Source organism: Dipodomys merriami, unplaced genomic scaffold (genome assembly GCF_024711535.1).
Source record: "Dipodomys merriami isolate MVZ:Mamm:240054 unplaced genomic scaffold, mDipMer1.0.p SCAF_33, whole genome shotgun sequence".
NCBI classification, from domain to species: Eukaryota; Metazoa; Chordata; class Mammalia; order Rodentia; family Heteromyidae; genus Dipodomys; species Dipodomys merriami.
In genome coordinates, this window is record NW_027204826.1 from 466086 (window position 1) to 489277 (window position 23192).

At 55.3% G+C, this 23192-nt stretch overlaps 1 protein-coding gene across 1 annotated transcript; it reads right to left on the reverse strand.

The window, feature by feature from the left end:
- Nucleotides 1-3493: 3493 nt before the first annotated feature.
- Nucleotides 3494-22371, reverse strand: Fah (fumarylacetoacetate hydrolase). Its single transcript, XM_070042752.1, has 14 exons — nt 22173-22371; nt 18008-18118; nt 17332-17453; nt 16375-16424; nt 13862-13952; nt 12373-12470; nt 12224-12276; nt 11370-11469; nt 10563-10693; nt 9609-9684; nt 8500-8546; nt 6526-6627; nt 6044-6161; nt 3494-3648 (listed from the first exon to the last, which is right to left on the reverse strand). The coding sequence occupies exons 1-14, from the start codon at nt 22251-22253 to the stop codon at nt 3569-3571; spliced, it is 1260 nt and encodes a 419-aa protein (XP_069898853.1). The 5' UTR covers nt 22254-22371; the 3' UTR covers nt 3494-3568.
- Between the last annotated feature and the right edge of the window lie 821 nt (nt 22372-23192).

Below are 23192 nucleotides of genomic sequence, written 5' to 3' on the forward strand. Positions count from 1 at the left end.
AGAGGAAAAACAAAAAGCTAATAGGACATGGTGATGCACATCTATAATCCCAGCTGATCTGGCTGAAATCTGAAAATCTCAGTTCAAACCCAGCTGGGGGCAGGCGCTGCTGGTTCACACCTATAATCCTAGCTACTTAGGAGGCTGAGGTCTGAGGATCATGGTTCAAAGCCAGCCAGGGCAGGAAAGCCACTCAGAAAACCATAAGTGGTACTATGGCTCAAGTGGTAGAGCACTAGCCTTGAGCTGAAGAGCTGAGGGACAGCGCCCAGGCTCAGAGTTCAAGCCCCACAACCAATAACAAAAAAAAAAAATGGGGTAGCAAAGCTCCCTGAGACTCTTAACTCCGATGAACTAGCAAAAAGACAGAAGTGGAGCTGTGGCTCAAGTGGTAGAGCACCAGCCTTGCACAAAAGTACAGGGACAGTATCTAGGCCCTGAGTTCAAGCCTCAGGTCTCGCTCTCTCTCTCTCTCTCTCTCTCTCTCTCTCTCTCTCTCTCTCTCTCTCTCCTTTTCTCTGTCTTTCACACACACACACACACAAGCAGCTGCCTGTTTCCCGGGTTCCTGAGTACAGGGCCTGATTCCTCACTCCTACTCCTTCCTATGAGATGCATGGCTACTGCCCAGTGACATGGACATGGGGTTAGCAGGGGAGAAGAAACAGGGAAAGCTGGGCACTGGTGGCTGTAATCCTATCTACTCTTGAGGCTGAGATCTGAGGATGGTAGTTCAAGGCCAGCCCAGGCAGAAAAGTTCGAGACTCTTATCTCCAAGAACCAGAAAACCAAAAGTGGTGCTGTGGTTCAAGTAGTAGGGCACTAGCCTGGAGATGAAGAGCTAAGGGACAGCACCCAGGCCTAGAATTCAAGCCCCATGGCCAACGAAAGAGAGAGAGAGAGAAGAAAGAGGGAGATGGCTAGCAGTGAAGAGAACTCAGAGCAGGCCAGAAGGAAAACCCAGCTTGGAACCAGGTGGTGAATGCACACCTCTGTCCAGGTGTGGCTTCATGTGCGGTCTTGTGTGGGCATGCTCTGTAGGACAATGAAGAGTGCTGGGCCCTGGGCCACTGAGGGAGGAAAAAGAAATGCTGGCTGGGCACCGGCAGCTCATGCCTAGAATCCCAGCTACTCAGGAGACTGAGATCTGAGGATCGTGGTTCAAAGCCAACCCCGGGCAGGAAAGTTCATGAGATTCTTATGTACAAAGAACCAGTCAAAAGCCAGAAGTAGAGGTGTGGCTCAAGTGGTAGAGTGCTAGCCTTGAAAAAGCTAAGGGGCAGCCCCAGGCCCTGAGTTCAAGCCCCAGTACCAATACACACATACGCACACATGTGCATGCACACATACTTGCCCAAATTCTACCAGACACTGGTAGCTCATGTATGTCAGTTATTTGAGAGGCTGAAATCTGAGGACTGTGGTTCAAAGCCAGCCCAGACAGGAAAGCCCATGAGACTCTTATCTTCAATGAGCCACCGAAAACTGGAAGTAGAGCCGTGGCTCAAGTGGTAGATGCTTGCCTTGAGCTGCCGAGCTGAGGGCTTTGACTCAGAAGGGAGGGAGGAAGGGAGGAGTTGCCCACGGCTACTGTGTGGGGAAGTGGGGTGAAAAGGAGAGTGGCCCCTTTCTATCTCGCCCTTCCCGCACATACTCCCCCCCTCCTGCACACCTGGGGACGCAAGGGTGCTATGGGATCTCAGGTGGTCTGAGCCTCTGATCAGGGCGGGCTGTGTGGTGCAGTGTGCTGTGGTAGCCAATATGGGCTTGAGTGGACTCCACACCATGTGTACCCCCTCTCCTCGCCCGGACACCAACAGCCCGGCCACACTCAAACCCCAGCACCCAGCCTCATCCAAGCTCTCCCCAGAAAAACAGGTTGGAGCCACGTGAGGTACGGGCCGGGGCCTGACACAGGGATTCCCGAGGACTGTTTGGGGGGGATTCCACCACAGCCCAGCCGGGCCCAGGCTCCACACCTCACCTCGAGATGCCCAGCCAGGCCTGGAAGCGGAGGCCTGCAATCACAGCCATGGGGGCAAAGATCGGGCATCGTGGTTCTCCAGGGCATAAAAATAAGGACTCCATCTCAGCTCTCGGCCCAGTGCCATGGTCCCTGCCTGTTATTCCAGCCTCACAGGGGGCAGGGAGGGGGGAATGGCTGGACAGTGGTGGGCATCTCTCAGCCCCAGAGATATGGAGAGACATGACCAGCACAGTCTAGGCTGGTCCTACACAAAAGTAACTGGCACAAAAAGAGGCTGGAGGCATGGCTCACGTGGTAGTGAAGCTTTAGGTTCAAGTCCTACTACTAGGACACACACACACACACAACAACAAACCAAAAACTTGTGAGTGAACAAAGGGCAAATGGCATGACTTGGGCAGGCCTCATGCCTCATACCCCCTGTGCTTCCTGGGGCTCCCCCACTCTGTGTTCCCCCAGACCCACCCCCAAACCCTGCCATACAGCCTGAGGGCCAAGGTTCAAAATACCATAGCAACCACAGGACCTTTGAACACGACCTGCACCCCAGTGTGTCCCAGCCAACACGGGACAGAGCAAGCAGAAACAGGAAAATCACTGCTGCTCTCCACACTGCTGCACAAGATACCCAAAGGCTTGGTCCTGTATTAAGTGCTATATGCTAGATGTTTCTCGAAGGATTTCCACTTTATTGGCGGTTGTGTGGAACTCAGGGGCTGGGCACTGCAGACCCTGAGCTCTTTTGTTCAAGGCTACTGCTCTACCGTTTTGTTCAAGGCTACTCCTCTTCTGTGTTTTGGTGGTTCATTGGAGAGAAGAGTCTCATGGACTTTCCTGCCCATGCTGGCTTTGAACTGCAATCCTCAGATCTCAGCCTCCTGGGTATCTGGGGTGACAGGCGGGAGCCACCAGTGCCGGGGCTAGAGTGTTTTTTAATGAGAGATTTTTTAAAAATGTGTTTTGTTTTTTGGTTTTTGTTTTGGTTGTGGGGCTTGAACTCAGGGCCTGGTCACTGTCCCTTCTTTTCTTTTGTATACTCCTGGGACTTGAAGGCCGGGGCCCTTGTGCTGTTCCTGAGCTTTTTCTAATCTCCCACTTGAGCCACAGCTCTATTTCCAGCTTTTGGGGGGTTATATTATTGTAGATGAGAGTCTCACGGACTTTCCTGCTCAGGCTGGCTTTGAACCGCAGTCCTGAGATCTCAGCTCCTGAGGAGCCAGCCATTGTCATCCAGCATTCACATTATTATTATTTTTTTTTAATGTGTGCAGGTCCTGGGGCTTGAACTCAGAGCACAGGTGCATTCCTAGCTTTGTCACTCAAGGCCTGCGCTCCACCACTTGAGCCACAGCTCACCACCGTGAAGCGCGCGTGCGCGGACGGGGCCCAGGCTGCCTCTTCCGTGGCCTCCACTGAGTGATGACTAGAATCCACACCTCCTCCTCCTCCTCCCGCCTCCCTCCGCAGCCCTGCCCCACCCTGGCCACAGCAAGGACACAGGACCCGTCAGGACACTGGGTCTTTATTCCAGCTGCAGCCCCACGGGCCGGGCCGAAGGTCAGCCGAGGCTGGGTGGGTGTGTCACACAGGTGAGAGGGCTGGTAGCACCTTCCCACTGCACTGGCCAAAGCCCACGCGGTAGCCGTCTCCCTGGCAGTGACCTAGAGCCGGGGACAGGGGACAGGACAGGGGACAAGACAGGGGAGGGGACAGGACAGGGGGACAGGGGACAGGACAGGAGGACAGGGTCAGCCTCTGAGCTGGGGACTCCCAGGACCCAGCCTCCCTGCAAAGGCCAGGCAGCCCCGGGTGCACTGCAGCCCGAGCTCCGGGCCTTCCCCACAGTCAGGGTCTAGAGTTCAAACTCCAGGTCTGCAGCTAACCCGAGCCAGGCGGCCTGAGCTCTCAGGCCCCGGGCTCCACGTCCTCAGGGGCCCTCCAGGCCTCATTCAGGAAATGGGTCTCATGGGGGCCCTGCTGCGTGTGCCTACCCGGCACAAGGCCACCACGTGAGCTGACCTAGTCAGTTCCAGCTGAACAACAGTGCCACTAAGGAAGATAAGAGAAGCCTGCCTGTCTGTCTGTCTGTCTGTCTGTCTGTAAGGAAGGCAGGCCTGTGGGAGCAGCAGCTCTGGACACGAGGTGGCAGACAGATGCCCGCCAGGTTCTGAGGGAGCAGCACAGAGGAGGAGAGCGGGGAAAGCTGCGACGTGTGTGCCAGGTTTTGACGGGTGTATAGGAGTTCAGTCCATGGGCACTGGGTGTAGTAAGGCTGCCCTGCAGATGGCAAAGGCCTCCCAGGAACCCACTAAAGGGCTGGGGGTGCGCAGTGTGCTTGCTTTACCAGGTTAAGCCTCTCAGTCCCTCAGAGGGCAGCACGTCCCGAGGGCCCATGGAGGCCGGAGCCTGTGAAGGCTGAGGCGCATGGAGGCCAAGGCATGTGGAAGGTGAGGACGGTGGAGGCCAAGGCTCGGGGAGGCCACAGGGGCCAGGGTGGGTGGAGGCAGCGGGACATGGCAACTCCCTCAGTGGGGACAAAGCCTGCATGACATGAAGGCGCCACGAGACCCCTCAACCCACTGGAGGCCACCCCCAAAGCTGGGGCCCGGCGGGGAGACGTGTCTGAGGCCAGTGTCCCCACCAGAATGGGGATGGCGCGGCCTTGTGCACAGTCAGGCCTCAGAGCTCAGGGGCCACGCTGGCTTGGGGCGCCCGGCAGCCCTGAGGTCGGCTTGGCTCCCTCAACTCAGCTCGTTCAGGGACCGGCTCCTCCCCTGCACCGACCCCCAGCCCTCCTCCCAACGCCCACCCTCGCCAGGGCCTCCCCAGACACCCTCTGTGCATAGCCACCCTTGGACCAACTGGCTAGCGCATGACTCCGTTTCCCCATTTTTCTGTCACTCACTTTTGGATGGCAACATATAAATAATCAATAATGGAGGAACAATCCATGGGGAGGGCTTTCTGGGCACACCTGTAAGCGGGAGCCCTGGGACTTGAGTTCAAGCTCCACTATGGCACCAAAACCCAAACCCAAACCCATCATGGTGTGGCTCAACTGACACAAGGTTCAGTGTAGAGTGCTGGGTTGCAGAGTACTTTAGGGTACTGGGTAACCATGCTCAGTACCACAAACACAGAAAAGCCACCACAGCTGCCCCACGGTCTTGCTGTGGGACCCCTCGGGCCCCAGCAGAAGTGGGTGTCTGGGACCTGGGGCTTCCTGTCACGGGGACTCAGGATGCAGTTCACAGACTGAACGCCAGGTGGAGTGAGAGTGCCTTGCTGTAGGGCCGGGGCCAGGCCTGGCTGGAGGGCAGGTTGTTTTCTGCCACCACCAGAGCTAGGGGGACAACATAGGAATGCTCCTGGTTCAAATCCTAGCTCTGTCCCTTTTAAAATTTTGGCTAGTACTGGGGTTTAATCTCAGGGACTGGGCACTATCCCTTAGCTTTTTGTTTACTCAAGGCTGGTGCTCTACCACTTGAACCACACCTCCACATCTGCTTTTGGGTGGCTCATTGGAGTTAAGAGTCTCTGAGACTTTTCTTTCCCAGGCTGGGATCTCAGCCTCCTGAGTAGCTGGCATGATAGGCAAAAAGAGGAAAAATGGAGGTGTGGCTCAAGTGGTAGAATACCAGCCTTGAGCAAAAAAAGCTAAAGGAGAGTGTGAGCCTCTGATTTCAAGTCCCAATACTGGTGTGTGTGCACACGCACCCATACACACACACATGCACGTGCACACACACACCCCTGGATGAATGTCATGACCGAGATGGAACTTGGGGTCCCGCTGGAATCTCTGGCTCTATGGAGTGGGCTGCTACCCACTGTGTGCCCTGTTAATAACATGCAGAGGAGAGAGGGGCCCCAAGGACGACAGACAGACAGACACAAAGACAGAGACAAAGACAGAAACAGAGACAAAGACAGAGACAGAAAGCTAGAGACAGAGACAAACACACACACATGCACACACACACACACATGCACACACACATGCACACACACGCACACACATGCACACACACGCATGCGCACCTTCAGCGGCCTCACCTGTGATGATGACCTCGTCCCCATCCAGCAGGAATGTCCTGCTCTGCCCCGCGCCCAGTGGGATGGGCTTGGCGCCCCTCCACGACAGTTCCATCATGGAGCCAAAGCTCTCAGGATCCTTCCCAGGAGGAGAGAGAAGGGGTGGGCAGGTGCGGGGCCACCCAGAACTCGGGGCACCCTGGCCAACAGCTCATCCCATGGGGCTCAAAAGGAAGGGGCCGGGTGTACCAGATACCCCTGAGGGCCTGGGAATCTGGGGGTCTGGGGACCTGGGAATCTGGGGGTCTGGGGACCTGGGCATCTGGGGATCTGGGGTTTGGGATCCTGGGGACAGCACGGGGTAGGGGGAGCAAGAAGAGAGAGAGGAGGCGAAGGAGGAGGGGTGTGGGAAAAGAGGAAGATGCAGGCCTGCGTTGGAGGTATGTGCAGCAGGGCGCAGCGGGGTGCAGCTGGGTGCGGTAGGCGTGCACAGATCCACTCACCGGCCCACTGACTGTTCCAGAAGCCAGGAGGTCCCCGGGCCGGAGATTACAGCCGTTGACAGAATGGTGCGTGAGCTGTTGTAGCATGGTCCAGTACATGTACTGGAGGCAACGGGGAGGGGGGCAGGTATGAGCACCCACCTTCTGAGACGGCGAAGTGCAGTGAAGCTGGCGCAGGCCACCTCCCACACACCCCGGCTGCCTCCCTCTGCTCCCCAACACTAATGACACTGACGGCTGCGCGGGGTGGCTCACGCCTGCCATCCTCACTACTCAGGGGCCTGAGATCTGAGGATCATGGTTCACAGCCAGCCTGACTAGACAAATCTGATAGACTGTGCTCTCCAACTAGTCAGCAAAAAGCTGTGGAAAGAAAGAGAAGGTGTGACTCAAGTGCTAGAGTGCCAGCCTTGAGTGAAAGAAGCTGAGGGAGTGTGCGAGGCCCTGAGTTCAAACTGCAGAACTGACACATAAAGAAGGGAGGGAGGGAGGGGGAGGGAGGAGGGAGGGAGGGAGGGGGGAGGGAGGAAATGAGGGAGGGAGGGAGGACGGACACCCGTCTTTCTTGTGCACCCACCACCATCTCCTGCATGAGCCCCGTGGCGCCCTGGCAGCCTGGTGCTCCCCCCCAGCCTCCCCAGGGCCACCTCCCTGCCGGGCTCCGCACCAGCCCTGACCCCACGTGCGCACAGCCACCCCCTGCCTGGCCAGCCCCCAGCCCCTGAGCTGCGTCCCTTACAGCCCCCACTCCTTGGGTTTCTGGAACACTCAGTGGGCCGGTGAGTGGATCTGTGCATGCCTGCCACACCCCACTGCACCCCACTGCATATACGTGCCAACCCAGGCCCGCATCTTCCTCTTCTCCCACGCCCCCCTCTTCCTTCTCCCCGCCCCATACTGTCCCCAGGATCCCAAACCCCAGGCCCCAGGCCCCCAGATTCACAGATCCCCAGACCCCCAGAAAGCATGCTTTCACCATGTCGTATTCCACTGTTTCCTGTCTGGGGCCGTCCTAGTGTTATGATGGACATGCTAATATTCATCTTTTGGTGCACAAATGTGCACCGGTGCCCGGCTGTTTGCTGGCCTCTTGATGGCTTGTTTCCTCTTGCCTCCTTTCTAATCTAGCACTGTAGCAAGAAGAAATACGAGGAGCCGGGCTCTGGCTCAAAGTTGATACAGTGGAATACTACATGGTGATGAAAAATATAAGCTGTCCCTATAATCTGTTCTGAACAATGGCTATGAAGATACATCTATATACACATCTATATACATAGATGGATGGATAGATAGGTAGATACATAGATGTGTATATATGGGCATGTGGGGATGTTGCTTACTGAAAATTCTTTGGGCTGCATACTCACAAAGGACATGTTTGTACTAGGTGGTTTAAGCTTCAGTTGAAATTTTACTTAGGGGCCAGGCATAGTGCTGCAAACCTGTAATCCCAGCTATCCAGGAGACACAGGTAAGAGGATTGTGGCCATAGAACAGCTTGAGCAAGAGCACAAGACCTTTCTGAGTGCTTCTTCCTAAGGAGAATCTGGGTTCAATGCCCAGTATTGAGAGAGAGAGAGAGAGAGAGAGAGAGAGAGAGAGAGAGAGAGAGAGAGAGAGAGAGACCTAAAAACAGATTAAGTTGGCCAAACATGGTGGCTCACACCTATTATCTCAGTTACTTGGGAGGTTAAGATCAAGAGGACGGCAGTTGGAAGCCAGTATCAAAGAAGTCATTAAGAGGTCCCTCCCCATCTCAACAAACAAGCCAGCTGCAGTCGTTTATGCCTGTAGTTTAAGCCACGCAAGAAACCTTAGGCGGGAAGATCATGGTCTCAGGCCAACCCCAGCAAAAATGTCTAAAAAACCAATCTCGCATCCCAAAATATCACAGATCTCTCTCCCTTCCCGCCAGGGAGAAAAGTCTCCCTCTCCTGACTCCTAAGAAGCGGTGTGGGCTTCAAAGCTTGCCTTGAAATTGGACGTGCAGATGGTGGCGGCCTGCTGCATCCCTTCGCCTGCCAACACAGAGAAGACGCGGTCACCAAGGCCTGCAGGCACAGGGGCTCACGGCCGGCACCCTGCCACTTGAGCCACCACTCCACATCGGGTTTTTTGCTGGTCCCTCGGGGACTTTCCTGCCCAACCTGGCTTTGAACCGTGATCCTCCGATCTCTGTCCCGAGAAGCTGGGATGGCAGGTGTGAGCCACCGCGCCCGGCTAACATGTGGACCTGAGTGCGTGCTCTCTCACACAGGATCAGAGGATCACATGATCCACCCATGATCAGAGGATCACACGATCCACCCATGATCAGAGGATCACACGACCCACCCATGATCAGAGGATCACACGGTCCACCCATGATCAGAGGATCACACGACCCACCCATGATCAGAGGATCACACGGTCCACCCATGATCAGAGGATCACACGACCCACCCATGATCAGAGGATCACACGGTCCACCCATGATCAGAGGATCACACGACCCACCCATGATCAGAGGATCACATGGTCCACCCATGATCAGAGGATCACACGGTCCACCTGAGCGGGAAAGGCCGCGATGTTCTTACCTGCAACGAACCAGCAAAGCCAGGAGCGGGGCTGTGGCTCAGGCGGTAGAGCTCCGGCCTTGAGCCAGGAAGCCCAAGCCAGAGCATCAAACACTGAGCTCAAAACAAAACGCAAGACAGGCCCTGGGCAGAACACCGGCCGCCGCGGGCCAGGAGGCGGGGCGCGGGGGACGGGGCGTGGGAACCGGGCAGGCCGGCCCTGAGCCCGCCCTGCGCCCGCCCTGCGCCCGGCCCGGCCCTGCGCCCGCCCGCCCTGCGCCCGGCCCGGCCCTGCGCCCGCCCGGCCCTGCGCCCACCCGGCCCTGCGCCCGGCCCGGCCCTGCGCCCACCCGGCCCTGCGCCCACCCGCCCTGTGCCCGCCCGGCCCTGCGCCCACCCGGCCCTGCGCCCAGCCCTGCGCCCGCCCGCCCTGCGCCCACCCGCCCTGTGCCCCCCTGCCCCTGCGCCCGCTCGGCCCTGCGCCCACCCGTGCCAAGGAGCAGCCGCGTGCGCACCGCATACCTTTCAGGGCGACGGAGAGCCGGATGTCGAAGGAGTACGGCCGGTCATGGCAGAGGTAGGGCAGGGGCTGGGGGACCTGGGGGAGGAGCAGCCCTGGTCACCGTCAAGGCAGGCCGCCCTCCCGGGCTGCTCAGAACCGCGATCCTCCGGATCTCAGCCCTGGAGCCGCTGAGATGATCATTTATCATGGCCAGCCCGCCCGGCCTCACGCAGGGGCCTGATGAGGCCCTGGCCGGGAGTGGGGTGACCCAGGCCTGGGGTCGCAGCAGCTCCCCCTCCATCCCCCCCCCAAACTGCAGAGGGCAGAGGGAGTATTTAGGGGCGCCATTTGTTGTCATTAAGTGATAGTTTGGGAACCCCGGGCCCTCCTAGATATGCACCTCCATAGAGCTCCGGCCAGCGCCCCCAGAGTCTGGATTTGGGGTATGTGCTGGGCGAGCCCCTGGGCCTGGAGATGGCAGGGTCCCAGTATGGGTGCTCACACTTGTAATCTCAGCTACTCAGGAGGCTGAGATCTAAGAAGCAAGGTTCAAAGCCAGCCCAGGCAGAAAGGGCCGTGAGACTCTTTTGGTTTTTTTTTTTTTTTTTTTTTGGGGGGGGTCCAGTCGTGGGGCCTGAACTCTGGGCCTGGGCGCTGTCCCTCAGCTCTTCAGCTCAAGGCTAGCCCTCTACCACTTGAGCCACAGCACCACTTCCGGCTTTTTTCTTTTTGCTTATGTGGTGCTGAGGAATCAAACCCAGGGTCTCAGACATGCAAGGTAAGCGCTCTACCACTGAGCCACCTTCCCAGCCCCAAGGCCGTGAGACTCTTATCTCCAATGAGCCACCAGAAAACCAAAAGTGGTGCTGTGGCTCAAGTGGTAGAGCGCCAGCCTTGAGCTGAGGGACAGTGCCCAGGCCCAGAGTTCAAGCCCCAGGACCAGCACAGACCAAAACCAAGGCATGTGTGCTTACCTGCTCAGGGTTGGGTAGGACAAAGGGCATGAGGGCCTCCATGGGCACCACCCATGGGGAGATGGTGGTCCCAAAGCTCTTCCCGAGGAACGGGCCCAGCGGGACATACTCCCACTGCTGGATGTCCCGAGCTAGAAGGAGAAGGGGGGAGGGGTGCTTGCCCAGCCCACCCTGCTTGTCCCAACCTTCCCTCTGCCCTCACCAGAACCTGGCACCCTAGCCCTGTCCAGGCTGCTCCAGAACCAGGGGAGAAATCACCCAGTACCAAAGAGGAGAGGCCCTTGATGCCATGGTGCCAGGTCATAATAGAAAGATGGACAAGCTGGGGGCACACCCCTGTAATCCCAGCTACTCAGGAGGCTGAGATCTGAGGATCGTGGTTCAAAGCCAGCCTGGGCAGGAAAGTCTGTGAGACTCTTATCTTAATTGGAGAATTCACTATCAAAAAGCTAGAAGTGGAACTGTGGCTCAAGTGGTAACGCTCTGGCCTTGAGCACACAAAGCTCAGGGACAGTGCCCAGGCCCCCAGTTCAAGTCCCAGAACCAGCACACAAAAAAAGGACAGACAAAGGATGGTCACAATGATGCAGATGAAGAGGGGAGACACCCCAAAGCCCACCAGATCCCTAGGACTGATGGCACACGTGGTGTGTTCACCTCAGTGCCCGGCACTTAATATGTGCTCAGTGAACACCAGTGAACGGAGTCAGCAGACCCAGACAGTCTGGTGAAGTGGCCCGGTCCTCAGAAACAGAAACTAGTCTGCCACCCACATTCCTGGCCTGCTGTACCCCCTGCCACCATTACCACTCCAGTCGTTCATGAGAACCATCCCGAAGATGTGCTCGTGGGCCCTGGAGATGGGGATCGGCTCCCCAAACCGGTTCCCAGGACCTACAAAGAAGGCCTAACCAGAGCGGGTAGGGGAGGGATCAGGGTTAGTGTCTGGGACTGATCTGCACAGCCCCAGGACCTTTGTCACCTGGAAACCGAAGGTCACAGAAATTTCCCAGCCTTGCCAGGGGCCAGGACTGCCACTGAGCCTGGACTGAACCTACGGCAACTCCGAGTCATGAACTGTAGCCACGCAGCCACACGGCCACCCCAGGAAAGCGTGGCCCAGCTGCCTGGGTGGCCTGCTGTTCTTCCCTTCCGCTCACAGCCAAGCATGGTGACCCATGCCTGGAATCCTAACTATTCAGAAGCCTGAGATCTGAGGATCATGGTTCAAAGCTAGCCCAGGTAGAAAAGTCCATGAGATTTTTATTTCCAATTAACTACCAAAAAAGTCAGAAGTGGAGCTGTGGCTCAAGTGGTAGAGCACTAGCCTTAAACAAAAATGTTCAGGGACAGTACGCAGGCCCTGAGTTCAAACCCCTGGATTGGCACCAAAAAGAAGACGACGAAGATGAAGACGAAGAAGAGGAGGAGGAGGAGGAGGAAGAAGAAGAAGAGGAAGAAGAAGAAGAAGAAGAAAACAAGAACATAAATGAGTAACTATTGAACTGTTACTCTATGGAGAAAGAAACACAGGGTTAGATTTCCATAAGTCTCTGGTCACACCCCTTCCCTTCCCTTCCCTTCCCTTCCCTCCCCTCCCCTCCCCTCCCCTCCCATTCCCTTCTTCATGCTCCTGTATATCCAGAACTAATACAGCTCACCATTTCCAACTCGATATCCAGGAGTTTAGAGGCGCCGTATACAGGAGGCTTGGCTGAAATGACAGGAACACAAGGGGGTGCCGTGAGTGCCAGGCTGAACGGGTACCAGCAGCTGAGCTGGGCAGGGCCAGGTATTGGAAATCACTTACAATTGTCAGGTCTCATCTGCCCAGTGGGCCTTCGGATTGGGGTGCCGGACACCACCACAGAGGAGGCCCGGCCGTGGTAGCCAACAGGCAAGTGCAGCCTGGTTCAGACACAAGCAAGGGACAGGGGCATGGACGCCGTTAAAATACTGCAAAGTAAACCGGAATGACACAGGCCCACACCTGTGAACCTGGCTACTAGAGAGGCAGAGATTGAGAGGACTGCCATTGGAGGCCAGCCTGAGCAAAATGCCCATGAAACCTTATCTTAGGCAAAAGAGAAAAGGGAAAGGAAGAAAGAAGCCTGGCATAGTAGTACAGGGTAGAAGTATCTGAGGTCCAGGCCAGCCTGGACAAAAAAGATCCTGAGAGGCTGTGTCAAACCAACAGCCACGCATGCTGGGATGTGACCACCACACTGCCTGTGGCGGGAGATTTGAGCCACCACAGAAGGTGGCTCCTGTCTGTCATCCCAGCTACCCAGGAAGCTGAAAGCTGAGGATCGTGGTTCAAAGCCCGCCCAGTTAGAAAAGCGCATGAGACTCTGATCTCCAATGAACCACCAGGAAACCGGAAGTGACGCATGACTCAAAGCGGTAGAGTGCTAGCCTTGAGTGAAAGAGCTCAGGAACAGCGCCCAAGCCCTGACTTAAAACCCCACAATCAATTAAAAACAAAAACAAATTCAGTGCACCTATGGATCATGCCTAGAACCCCAACTATATAAAAAGCTGAAAGCTGAAGATTTCAGGTTCAAAAGCAGCCCCGGCAGAAAAGTCTGAGATGCTTGTCATTGATTAACCAGTACAGGGTTTGACCAAACAAAAGTACAAGGCTTTGTGTTCAAGACCTTGTTCTAACATATGTGTGTGCACACACACACACACACACATTCACATATATTCATATAAATATTCACACATATCCACATATATATGAATATATGTATATTCCCAATGCCTATAGAAAAAAAGTTAGACAATGGAAACATAGCCTGAAGAAAGGAAAAATTCTGATGCAGGGTACAGTATAAATAAGTCTGGACGACACTGTATTAAGTGAAATAATCAAATCACACACAAAAATAGGAAGCCAATATGGTGACACACACTTGTAATCCCAGCATTTGTAAGGCAAGAACAAGAGGATCGGAGGGCCCAGGCTGGCTTGGACTGGAGAGACATACTGAGACCTTGAATCAAAACATTGATGAAAGCTGGGCTCACACCTTAATCCCAGCTATTCAGGACGCTGGAGTCTGGGGATCGTGGTTCAGACGCTGACTTGTGAGACTTTGATCTCCAATGAGCCACCAAGAAAGGTAGAAGGAGAGCTGTGGTTCAAGAGGGAGAGTACCCGCCTTGATTGGAAAAGCCAAGGTAGAGTGCAAGGCCGTGAGTTCAAGCCCCACTATTGGCACCACAAAAAAAACCAAACCTGCTGAACTTGACAGACAGACCAAGCGCCCACCCTGAGCCGCCACCGGACACACCAGTTGGGCATGAGGGCGTTGTCCTTTCCCCGGAAGATGATACCGATGTTGGTGGCGTGTTGCCGGAAGGAATAGAAATCCGTGTAGTCTCCTAAAAAAGGACCAAGCCCAGCCCATCAGGGATGCCCACAGTGGAGAGGCCCGGATGAGGCCGGGAGCACACACTCCAGCGCCTCATTCAAGACCCATTTCTGGCCAGGCATGGTAGCTCATGACTGTAGTCCCAGTCATTCTTAGAACCTTTGCCCTGAGAAACAAATTAAAAAGTAGGAAAACAGTAGAATCTGAATATGGAGTAGCCGATACCCTTCCACATCTGTTTTTGGCCAGTACTGAGGCTGGACCTCATGTCCCTTAGTGTGTCTAATTCAAAGCTGAAGCTCTACCACTTGAGCCACAGCTCCACTTCCAGCTTTTTTTTGGTGGTTCACTGGAGATAAGAATCTCATAGGCTTTTCTGCCCTGGCTGGCTTCAAACCTTGATCTTCACATCTCAATGTGCTATGTAGCTAGGATTACAGGTGAGTCTAACACCAACACCAACACTTGGTGTTGTTGTCTTTTTTGTTTTGTTTTTTGGTACTGGTATGGAGACTTGAACTTGGGGCCCTGGTGCTGTCCCTGAGCTTTTTCACTCAAAGCTGGCACTCTACCACTTGAGTCCTGGCTCTACTGAGTTTTGCTGGTTCATTGGAGTTAAGAGTCTTATGGACCTTCTTGCCCAGGCTGGCTTTGAACTGCAATCCTCACACTGCAGCCTCTAGAGTGGCTGGGATGATCAGCGTGCCCACCAGCGCTTGGCCCACTCCCCTTAGGGAGTTTCTGAGCTTCCCAAGTCTAACACTTAAGTTTCCTTTTGTTTGTTTGTGATTTTTTTGGGGGGGAGTGGGGAGGATTTGAACTGGGACCTGTGTTTATCTGGTGAATCACTCTCTGCTTCTACTTCTTCTGGGCCTGGATGCTAGCCCTCAGCTCTTCAGTTCAAGGCTAGTGCTCTACCACTTGAGCCACAGCGCACCACTTTCGGTTTTCTGAGTGGTTTATTGGAGATAAGAGTCTTACAGACTTTCCTGCTTGGGCTGGCTTTGAACTGTGATCCTCAGATCTCAGCCTCCTGAGTAGCTAGGATTACAAGTGTGAGCCACTGGCACCCAATGCTTCTACTTCTTGTACCCCACACACTGCTTGTGACCCACACAGGGACCCCCCCCTCCCCCGCCTCAGGAGCCACACATTTGCTTAGGTTGTGTCTGCAATCTGGACCACTTCTTTCCTCCTCACCAGTGGGTTTCAATTCCAGCACCGCCTTACTTTCTCTCGCTGACTTCTTCCTTCCTTGCTATCCCCTTATCTGCCTCCTTCCGGGTGAGCTTTCCTTCCCGTGGGCCTTCCGGTTTTGGTAAGATCACAACCACTTCATTCCATTAGACTCCCTCTCAGGACCACAACAAGGCCTTGCTTGAACAGGAACACACCTGGCGTCTAATAATTGGTGAACTGAACGGGGAGGTTGCAGGCTACAGATGCCCTCACCCACTGAGGGGATGAATAACTAAAATCTGAGGGGATGAATGGCTAAAATCTGCAGGGAAACCCACTTGGGATCAATGGCTTGTTGAGTGTTCCAAATCTCACATTAAAAAAAAAAGAAGGAAGAAATCCAGGAAGTGGCACTGTGTCTCAAAGTGGTAGAGCACTAGCCTTGAGCAGGAAAGCTTAGAGTCAGTGCCCAGGCCCTGAGTTCAAGTCCCATGGCCAACAATAACTACAAAAAAAAGGAAATACAAAACAACCCGGTACTGGTGGCTCACGCTTATAAGCCCAGCTACTCAGGAGGCTGAGATCTGAGAACCACAGTTCAAAGCCAGCGTGGACAGAAATATCTGCAAGACTCTTATCTCTAGTGAACCAGCAAAAACTTCAGAAGTGGAGCTGTGGCTGGAGTGGTAGAGCACCAGCCTTGAGTGAAAGCTCAGGGACAGGACCCGGACCCTGAGTTCAAGTCTCAGGACCAGAACTAAAAGGGAAAAAAAGCCATGGGCTGGTGACTCTCACCTGAATCCCAGCTACTCATCAGACTGAGATGTAAGGATTATGGTGTGAGGCCAGTCTAGGCAGGAAAGCTCACGAGACTGTTATCTCCAGCCACCAAAAAACTAGACATGGAATTGTGGCTCAAGTGGCAGAACACCAACTTTGAGTGAAAAAAACCAAGTGAGAGCACACAGTCTCTGGGTTCAAATCCCAGTAATGGGCAAACAAAATGGCGGCTCTGATGACCACTTGGAGCACTTGCCCCACAGCCTTCTGGGAAGAGGGAGGGCACTGACTTACATGGGTCACGTGACTGACCAGGACCCCGAGGGATCCAGAGCTCCCAGCCAATGGCCATGAGTGGGCTGAGACCCCACTCACAGCTGAAGCCCCGCCTGCTTTCCTCTTGCCTGGCCACGGGGAACTAAGCACTTGCCAGATTCTGTCCACATTGACTTAGCAACAACATCAGCACTCACCGATGGTGGCTGGAAGGTGCATGGTGGCAGAGGTCTGGGAGACGAAGGCCCTGAAATGCAGAACCAGGGGCTTCAAGGTCAAGGTCAGGAGCATGGTACACAGAAGCCCCACTCCAGCTAAGACCTGCAGACTCAGCCCAGAATTGCGCTCGCCCTCTGTGATGGTCTGGAAAATCACACCCACAATGCCACACACAGCTGACTGCCCCTTCTCTCTCAAACCTCCTACTCTGAAAAATAGGGCTAGGGGACGGGATCCTCTATGCTAGAAAACAGAGAAGGGGCCAGGCATGGTGGCTCACGCTTGTCATCCTAGCTACTCAGGAGGCTGAGATCGAGGATCGCAGTTCAAAGCCAGCCTGGGCAGGAAAGTCTGTGAGACTCTTTATCTCCAATGAACCAGCAGAAAACTGGAAGTGGAGCTGTGGTTCAAGTAGTAGAGTGCCAGACATGAGTGAAAAAGCTCAGGGACAGGGCTGAGAAGGTGGCTCAGTGGTAGAGCACTTGCCTTGCATGCGTGAGGCCCTGGGTTTGATTCCTCAGCACCACATAAGCAAAAAGAAAAAAGCCGGAAGTGGCGCTGTGGCTCAAGTGGTAGAGCGCAGCCTTGAGCTGAAGAGCTGAGGGACAGTGCCCAGGCCCAGAGTTCAGGCCCTGTGACCGGACCCAAAAAAAAAAAAAAAAAAAAAAAAGCTCAAGGACAGCACCTAGGACCTGAGTTCCAAGTCCTGAGAAAAAAAGAAAGAAGGGGAAGGAGCAGAGGAAGGGAGCAGAGAAGGTGTGGCTGGAGTGGATGGGGACAGAGCAGGGACTAGCTTGGCTGATCAAATCTAGGCCCCAGTAATCCCAGGGCTGCCCACATGTCCCAAAGAGGGACCGGATGGTGTTGGGCTGGGTTCACCAGGCCCAGCCACAGGCCAGGTCTTCATGGTCTGCCACCCAGCCCATGGCCCTCACCGCTTCCGGAGCTCAGTGTCATCTCTGAGCCTGGCTTGGCTGGCAGACAGCAAGTCCTGCAGGTACGCCCTCGCCTCCTTCCAGGCAGCCTGGCCCAAGCCCATGAAGCTGTTGAGAGTTGACTAGGACGAGAAGAGGCAGAGAAGAGGTCACAGTGTGGGAAAGATCTAGAGAAGCACACCACTACCACCACCGCCTTCCCAGTGAGGGCCAGCCACTCCGTAAGAAGGTTCTACTCCTCAATGCTTCCAAGAGGAAGCTGGGTGCAGTGTATCACACCTGTAATCCCAGCTACTCAGGAGGCTGAGGTCTGAGGACTGCAGTTCAAAGCCAAGAAAGTTTAGGAAGCTCTTATGTCCAATTAACCACCAAAAAGCCAAAAGTAGAGCTGTGGATCAAGTGGTAGAGAACTAGCCTTGAACAAAAGAAGCTCAGGAATAGCAGCCAGGCCCTGAGTTCAAGTCTCAGGACCGGCAAAAAATAAATAAATAAATAAGCCATCTGGTGCTGAGAAGATGTCGCCTGCCAGTGGGTCTGTCTCAGAAGGGCTCCCACCTGCGCTGGCACAGCCAGTCACGTGGGACAGCGTCTCCCTCACACACAGAGGCGCTGAGCAAGAGCAGATGGCATTTCTGGGAGGGGGCACTGCGGGGGGGGGGCATGGCGCCCGTCCTACCTCTTGGAAGACATGCTGGTGCTGGCAGAGGGCAGGTCCAGTGAAGAGGTGTGCAATGGCACTGAGGTCCAAGATCTGCTCCCCGATAGCCACTCCAATCCGGGGCTTCGGCTAGGAGGAAGACATGATGGTCAGCCAAGAACTGGTGGCTTCCCTCTGCAATCCTAGATACTCAGGAGGCGGCGATCTGAGGATCAAAGTCAGCCCAGAAGGGACGTTTGTGAGACTCTATCTCTAACCAGCAAGAGGCTGCATGTATGTGGTTGGGCGCCAGTGGCTCACACCTAAGGAAGCTGAGATTTGAGGATCTTGGTTCGGAACCAGCCCAGGCAGGAAAGTTTGAGAGACTCTTATCTCCAATTAACTACTCAGAAAAAGCTGGAAGTGGGGCTGGAAAGGTGGATCAGTGGCAGAGCGCTTGCCTTGCATGCCTGAGGCCCTGGGTTCGAGTCCTCAGCACCACATAAGCAAAAAGAAAAAAGCCTGAAGTGGTGTTGTAGCTCAAGCAGTAGAGCACTAGCCTTGAGCTCTGAGGGACAGCGCCCAGGCCCAGAGTTCAAGCCCCACAACTGGACCCAAAAACAAAAAAAAAGAAAAAGCTGGAAGTGGACTGTGGCTCAAGTCTCAAGTGGTAGAGTGCTAGCCTTGAACAAAAGAGCATAGGGACAGCACCCAGACCTTGAGTTCAAGCCCCAGGACCAACGCAAACACACACACACACACACACACACACACACACACACACACACACACACACACACACACACACACACACACACACACACACACACACACAGCTGCAAGTGGAGAAGTACAAGTGTTAAAGAGCCAGCCTCGAGAGAAAAGCTATGGGAGAGCGCCCAGGCCCTGAGTTCAAGCCCCAGTACTGGGCACATATTCACACACACACACACACACACACACACACACACACACAAGACATGTGCTTAGCTCAGGGAAAAGCCACGGTGAGCCTGGCTCATGTGGTAGAAAGCTGATCTAATGCCCCACAGGCATTCTGCTACATGAGCCTCATGGAGAGGGGTGCACTAGGTAGCATGGAGTATGGCTCCTGTCTCTACATCCATGAGAGAAGATAAAGAGATTCTGTGTTTCCTCAAAGGGAAATAAATAGCCCTGGGCTGTGGAAAGAGCAGGCAGCCTGGTCCAAGCCTTGTGCCCAAGTAAATTGTCTCAACCAGCCAACACTGGTGACTTACACCTGTAATCCCAGCTACTCAGAAGGCTGAAAACTGAGAACTGCAGTTCAAAGCCAGCCTCGGGGGCTGGGAAGGTGGCTCAGTGGTAGAGTGCTTGCCTTGCATGCATGAGGCCCTGGGTTTGATTCCTCAGCACTACATAAGCAGAAAAATCCAGAAGTGGTGCTGTGGCTCAAGTGGTAGAGTGCTCGCCTTGAGCTGAAGAGCTGAGGGACAGCGCCCAGGCCCAGAGTTCAAACCCCATGACCAACCCCAAAAAAACCCAGCCAGGTCAGGAAAGTCCCTGAGACTCTTATCTCCAACTCAGCAGCAAAAAAGTCAGAAGTTGTAGGTCATGTGTCACAGCACCAGCCTTGAAAACCAAGAGGCTCTGAGTTCTAATCCCCAAGTTCCAACTTCTGTGCTATTGCACAGACGCCTGCACTAACCCCGTTCCCCTCGGGCAGCCTAGGCTTTCTCTTGGACCAGGCACTTGGGCTACAGGTCATGGAGAACTCCATACATACAAAATGCCCAGGGCTGGAAGCAGAGGCTCCAGTGGGAAAGCTCAGGTTGTAGGAGCAGCTGCACCCTAGAACTTGAGGGGGAAAATTCCTTTTTAGGTTGGCACTGGTATTGGAATTTGAACTCAGGGCCATGTACTCTGGCTTGGCTTTTTTACTTGAGGCTGGTGTTCTACCATATGAGACATGCCTCATGTCTGGCTTTTTGCTAGCTCATTGGAAATAAGAGTTTCCCAAGACCTTTCTGTCCTTGCTGTCTTTAAACCAAGACCCTCAGCTCTCAGTCTCCAGAGTAGCTAGAATGACAGGCCATAGCCGCCGGCACCCAGCTTAGTCCCAGCCCTTGGGCCCTAGAGACCTGGAAAAGCAATTGTGCCAATGCACCGCTCTAGGTGGAACATGGCGGGGGAGGAGGGCAGGAGGGTGATTCTCTCCCATGCTGTTTGGGACAGGAACTCCAGGCCAGTGATGTCACACCCCAACCTCCCATCCTTATGAGGCCCCGGCCCTCTTGGCCTCAGTTTCCCCCTGGATCTTCAGACAGCAACTAGAGACAGGCACATCCTTTGTGTACCGGGACACACTATCCCTGTTCCCCAGTATCTGGTCACATGGGACATGGAACTGTCCTGCCACAGGTGAGTGTGCAGAGTTCTGGAAGCTGACACACATGTGTGGGCACAAGCACACACGTCCACCCAGAGCTCATGACTTCCAAGGCTGAGATCTGAGAACTGAGGTTCAAAGTCAGCCTGGGCAGGAAAGGCCATGAGACTCCTATCTCCAAAAGCCACAAGTAGAGCTGTGGTTTAAGTGGAAAAGCACTAGCTGTCAGCAAAAGAGCTCAGGGACAGCACCCAGGCCCTGAGTGCAAGCCCCAGAACCAGCATTCAAAACATAAATAACAAAAATAAAACAACAAAAATAGAACAGATTAATCCTAGCTACTCAGCATGGAGAGGAAAGTCCGTGAGACTCTTATCTCCAATTCAACACCAAAAAGCCAGAAGTAAAGCTGTGGCTAGACTGCAGTTTCTACCAGGGTGAAGCGTTTGTGAGCGATCCATGCATGGAGGGACCCGCCATGGGGGGACAGTGGGGCAGCCATTCATTCCCCAGCTGCCACCACCACAATGCCTGGGAGATTCAGTGGAGATCAGCATAGTTTGAATGCTCTGAACTTTCTGGATGGAAAGCCAAAAAGGCTAACTCTCCATCTGGGCACTCAGAGGCCAGGAGTGGGGGGAGGAGGGGCTTGCCCACCAGAAGTCCCTAGCAGCTACCTGGAACATTCTAGCAATAAAGGAGCAGGGCAGTGTCTGGGAACCTCTGGCCACACACACTGGAGGGACCTGAATTCCAGATTTTCCTGGCGCTCACAAATGCCTGTCCAGTCCTCTCTGCTGAGGGCCAAGGGTCAGAGGTCGCAGGGTCAGAGGGTGGTTCTGCCTGTGGAGCATGGTTGGCTGGCACAGTTAAGGTTTAACAGGCAGTGTTTGTGGAGGGGGCTGCTGGGGCTGTGACCCACACCTGGGTCAAGGCCTCTGGTTGTGCAATCAAAGCATTGACCGTGGGCAAGACCACACAAGGCCAGACCATCTGGGTACCAGGGAAAGGCCAGGGAGAAAGGGCTCCCCCCCCCTACTCCAGGAAGCAGTTCTTTTAACGGGTACTCCACCACGGAGAATGCCCCAGCCCTAGCAGACATCTCCCCCATACTTCTGGGTGCCATGATTTAGAATTGGAGTTTATCTATAGGTGGGAGAGGAACACACATGCGCACATGCATGCACATACACACCTGCATGCTCTCTCTCGCTCTCTCTCTCTCTCTCTCTCTCTCTCTCTCTCTCTCTCTCTCTCTCTCGGAATCTGCCTGTCCCCCCATTCCTCTCCCCTTGCCCCTGATTTCCCACTCTTTCTGATCAGTCGCTGCCCCTCCTGTCCAGGCCTCTTTCTGGACTGGAAGAACCAGGTGCCAGGCAGGGCCGGGGTCAGCGAGGGCACGGAGGCTCCTCAGCCCGCACCGCCTGGCAACCACAGAACAAGAGCAACGCCGGTGCGGTGCTCCCGCCTGCCGGCCCAGCCACGCCGGAGGCCGAGCTCCGAGGCCCGCGGTGCGAGGCCAGCCCGGGCAGGAAAGCCCGCGGGACTCTCATCTCCACTGAACCAGTAAAAAGCTGGAAGTAGTGTTGTGACTCAGGTGGTAGATCGCCAGCCTTGAGCAAGAGAGCTCGGGGGCAGCGCCAGGTTTCAAGCCCCAGGATCAAATAATTAAATAAATAACGTGGGGGTTAAATGGAACTTTCCAGGTTCTGGAGTTAGGGATCGCACGCGCTGGCCGGGCCGGGGAGGGGTCCCGGGAACGGCGGCGGCCGGCGGTCTCGCACCCTCCGGCAGCACGGCGGCCCGCCCCGGCCCCCCACGGTCCCGCCCGCTCACCCGGCCCGCGGTGGAGAAGACGCCATAGGGCAAGTTCTGGATCGGGAAGTCCGAGTCCGCGGGCACCGGCACGAAGGACATGGCAGCAGGCACCCGCAGCGCGGCCGAGGGCGACGGCGACTGGACGGGGCCCAGGGTCCGGCCGCGCCCGGGTTCACGCCCGCCCCCTCTTCTTCCCAACCCTCCGTTCGCGCCGCTCCGCCCAGCGCTCCAGCGGCGTCCCGGGCAGCGGCCGGCAGACCCGGCAGCTGCAGGGCTCCGCCCCGCGGAGATCCCCCCGAGCGCCCCGCCCAGGCCACGCCCCCACTTCCATAATCATACCCTAGACCCCGCCCCTTCGCGTGTCCACCCCCGCCCACACCGCAGCCCGCCCCTGTTCCTCATTTCCATAATCTCGCTTTTATCACACCACTCCCATTCCACAGCCCAAGAAACCACTTTCTGGCCACGCCCATATGAGGAGCCCCGTCCGCTCGCTGGGGGCTATGTGCGAGACCGCAGAGCCGCCTCCAGCTGCGCTCGCGGCGCCAGGGCGGGGCGGGGGCGGGGGCGGGGCCGGGGCGGGGACCCTTGCAAGCGTCTAGAGTGAACTCCTCCGTTTGCCACATAGTCCCAGTTTGTGGAGAAGGGCCATCAGGCCTGCTTATTCCCCAGTCCAACCTGCTGCTCCACAGTCGTGTCTGTGTCAGCTCTCTGCTCTCAGATTGGTTAACTGCTCATTGCAGGGCGTTTGGAAGTGTGTGTGTGTGTGTGTGTGTGTGGCGTGCATGCACATGAAGAGAGATGAAAAAGAAAGTAAAGAGAGCTTAAAAGGTCAACTGCCAGGCTGGGAAGGTGGCTCAGTGGCAGAGTGCTTGCCTCGCATGCATGAGGCCCTGGGTTTGATTCCTCAGCACCACATACACAAGTGGTGCTGTGGCTCAAGTGGTAGAGCACTCTCCTTGAGCTGAAGAGCTCAGGGACAGCGGCCAGGCCCAGAGTTCAAGCTGCGGGTGGCTCACACCTGTCATCCCAGCTGAG

Excerpts from the sequence above, each read along its gene's own strand:
- Fah (XM_070042752.1), bottom strand. The coding sequence starts at position 22,253 with ATGTCCTTCGTGCCGGTGCCCGCGGACTCGGACTTCCCGATCCAGAAC. Across the intron at positions 8,547-9,608 it reads GCTCTCCGTCGCCCTGAAAG|GCGAAGGGATGCAGCAGGCC; the intron begins GTATGCGGTGCG and ends CTGTGTTGGCAG. Across the intron at positions 6,628-8,499 it reads TCTGCACGTCCAATTTCAAG|TACATGTACTGGACCATGCT; the intron begins GCAAGCTTTGAA and ends CGTTGCCTCCAG.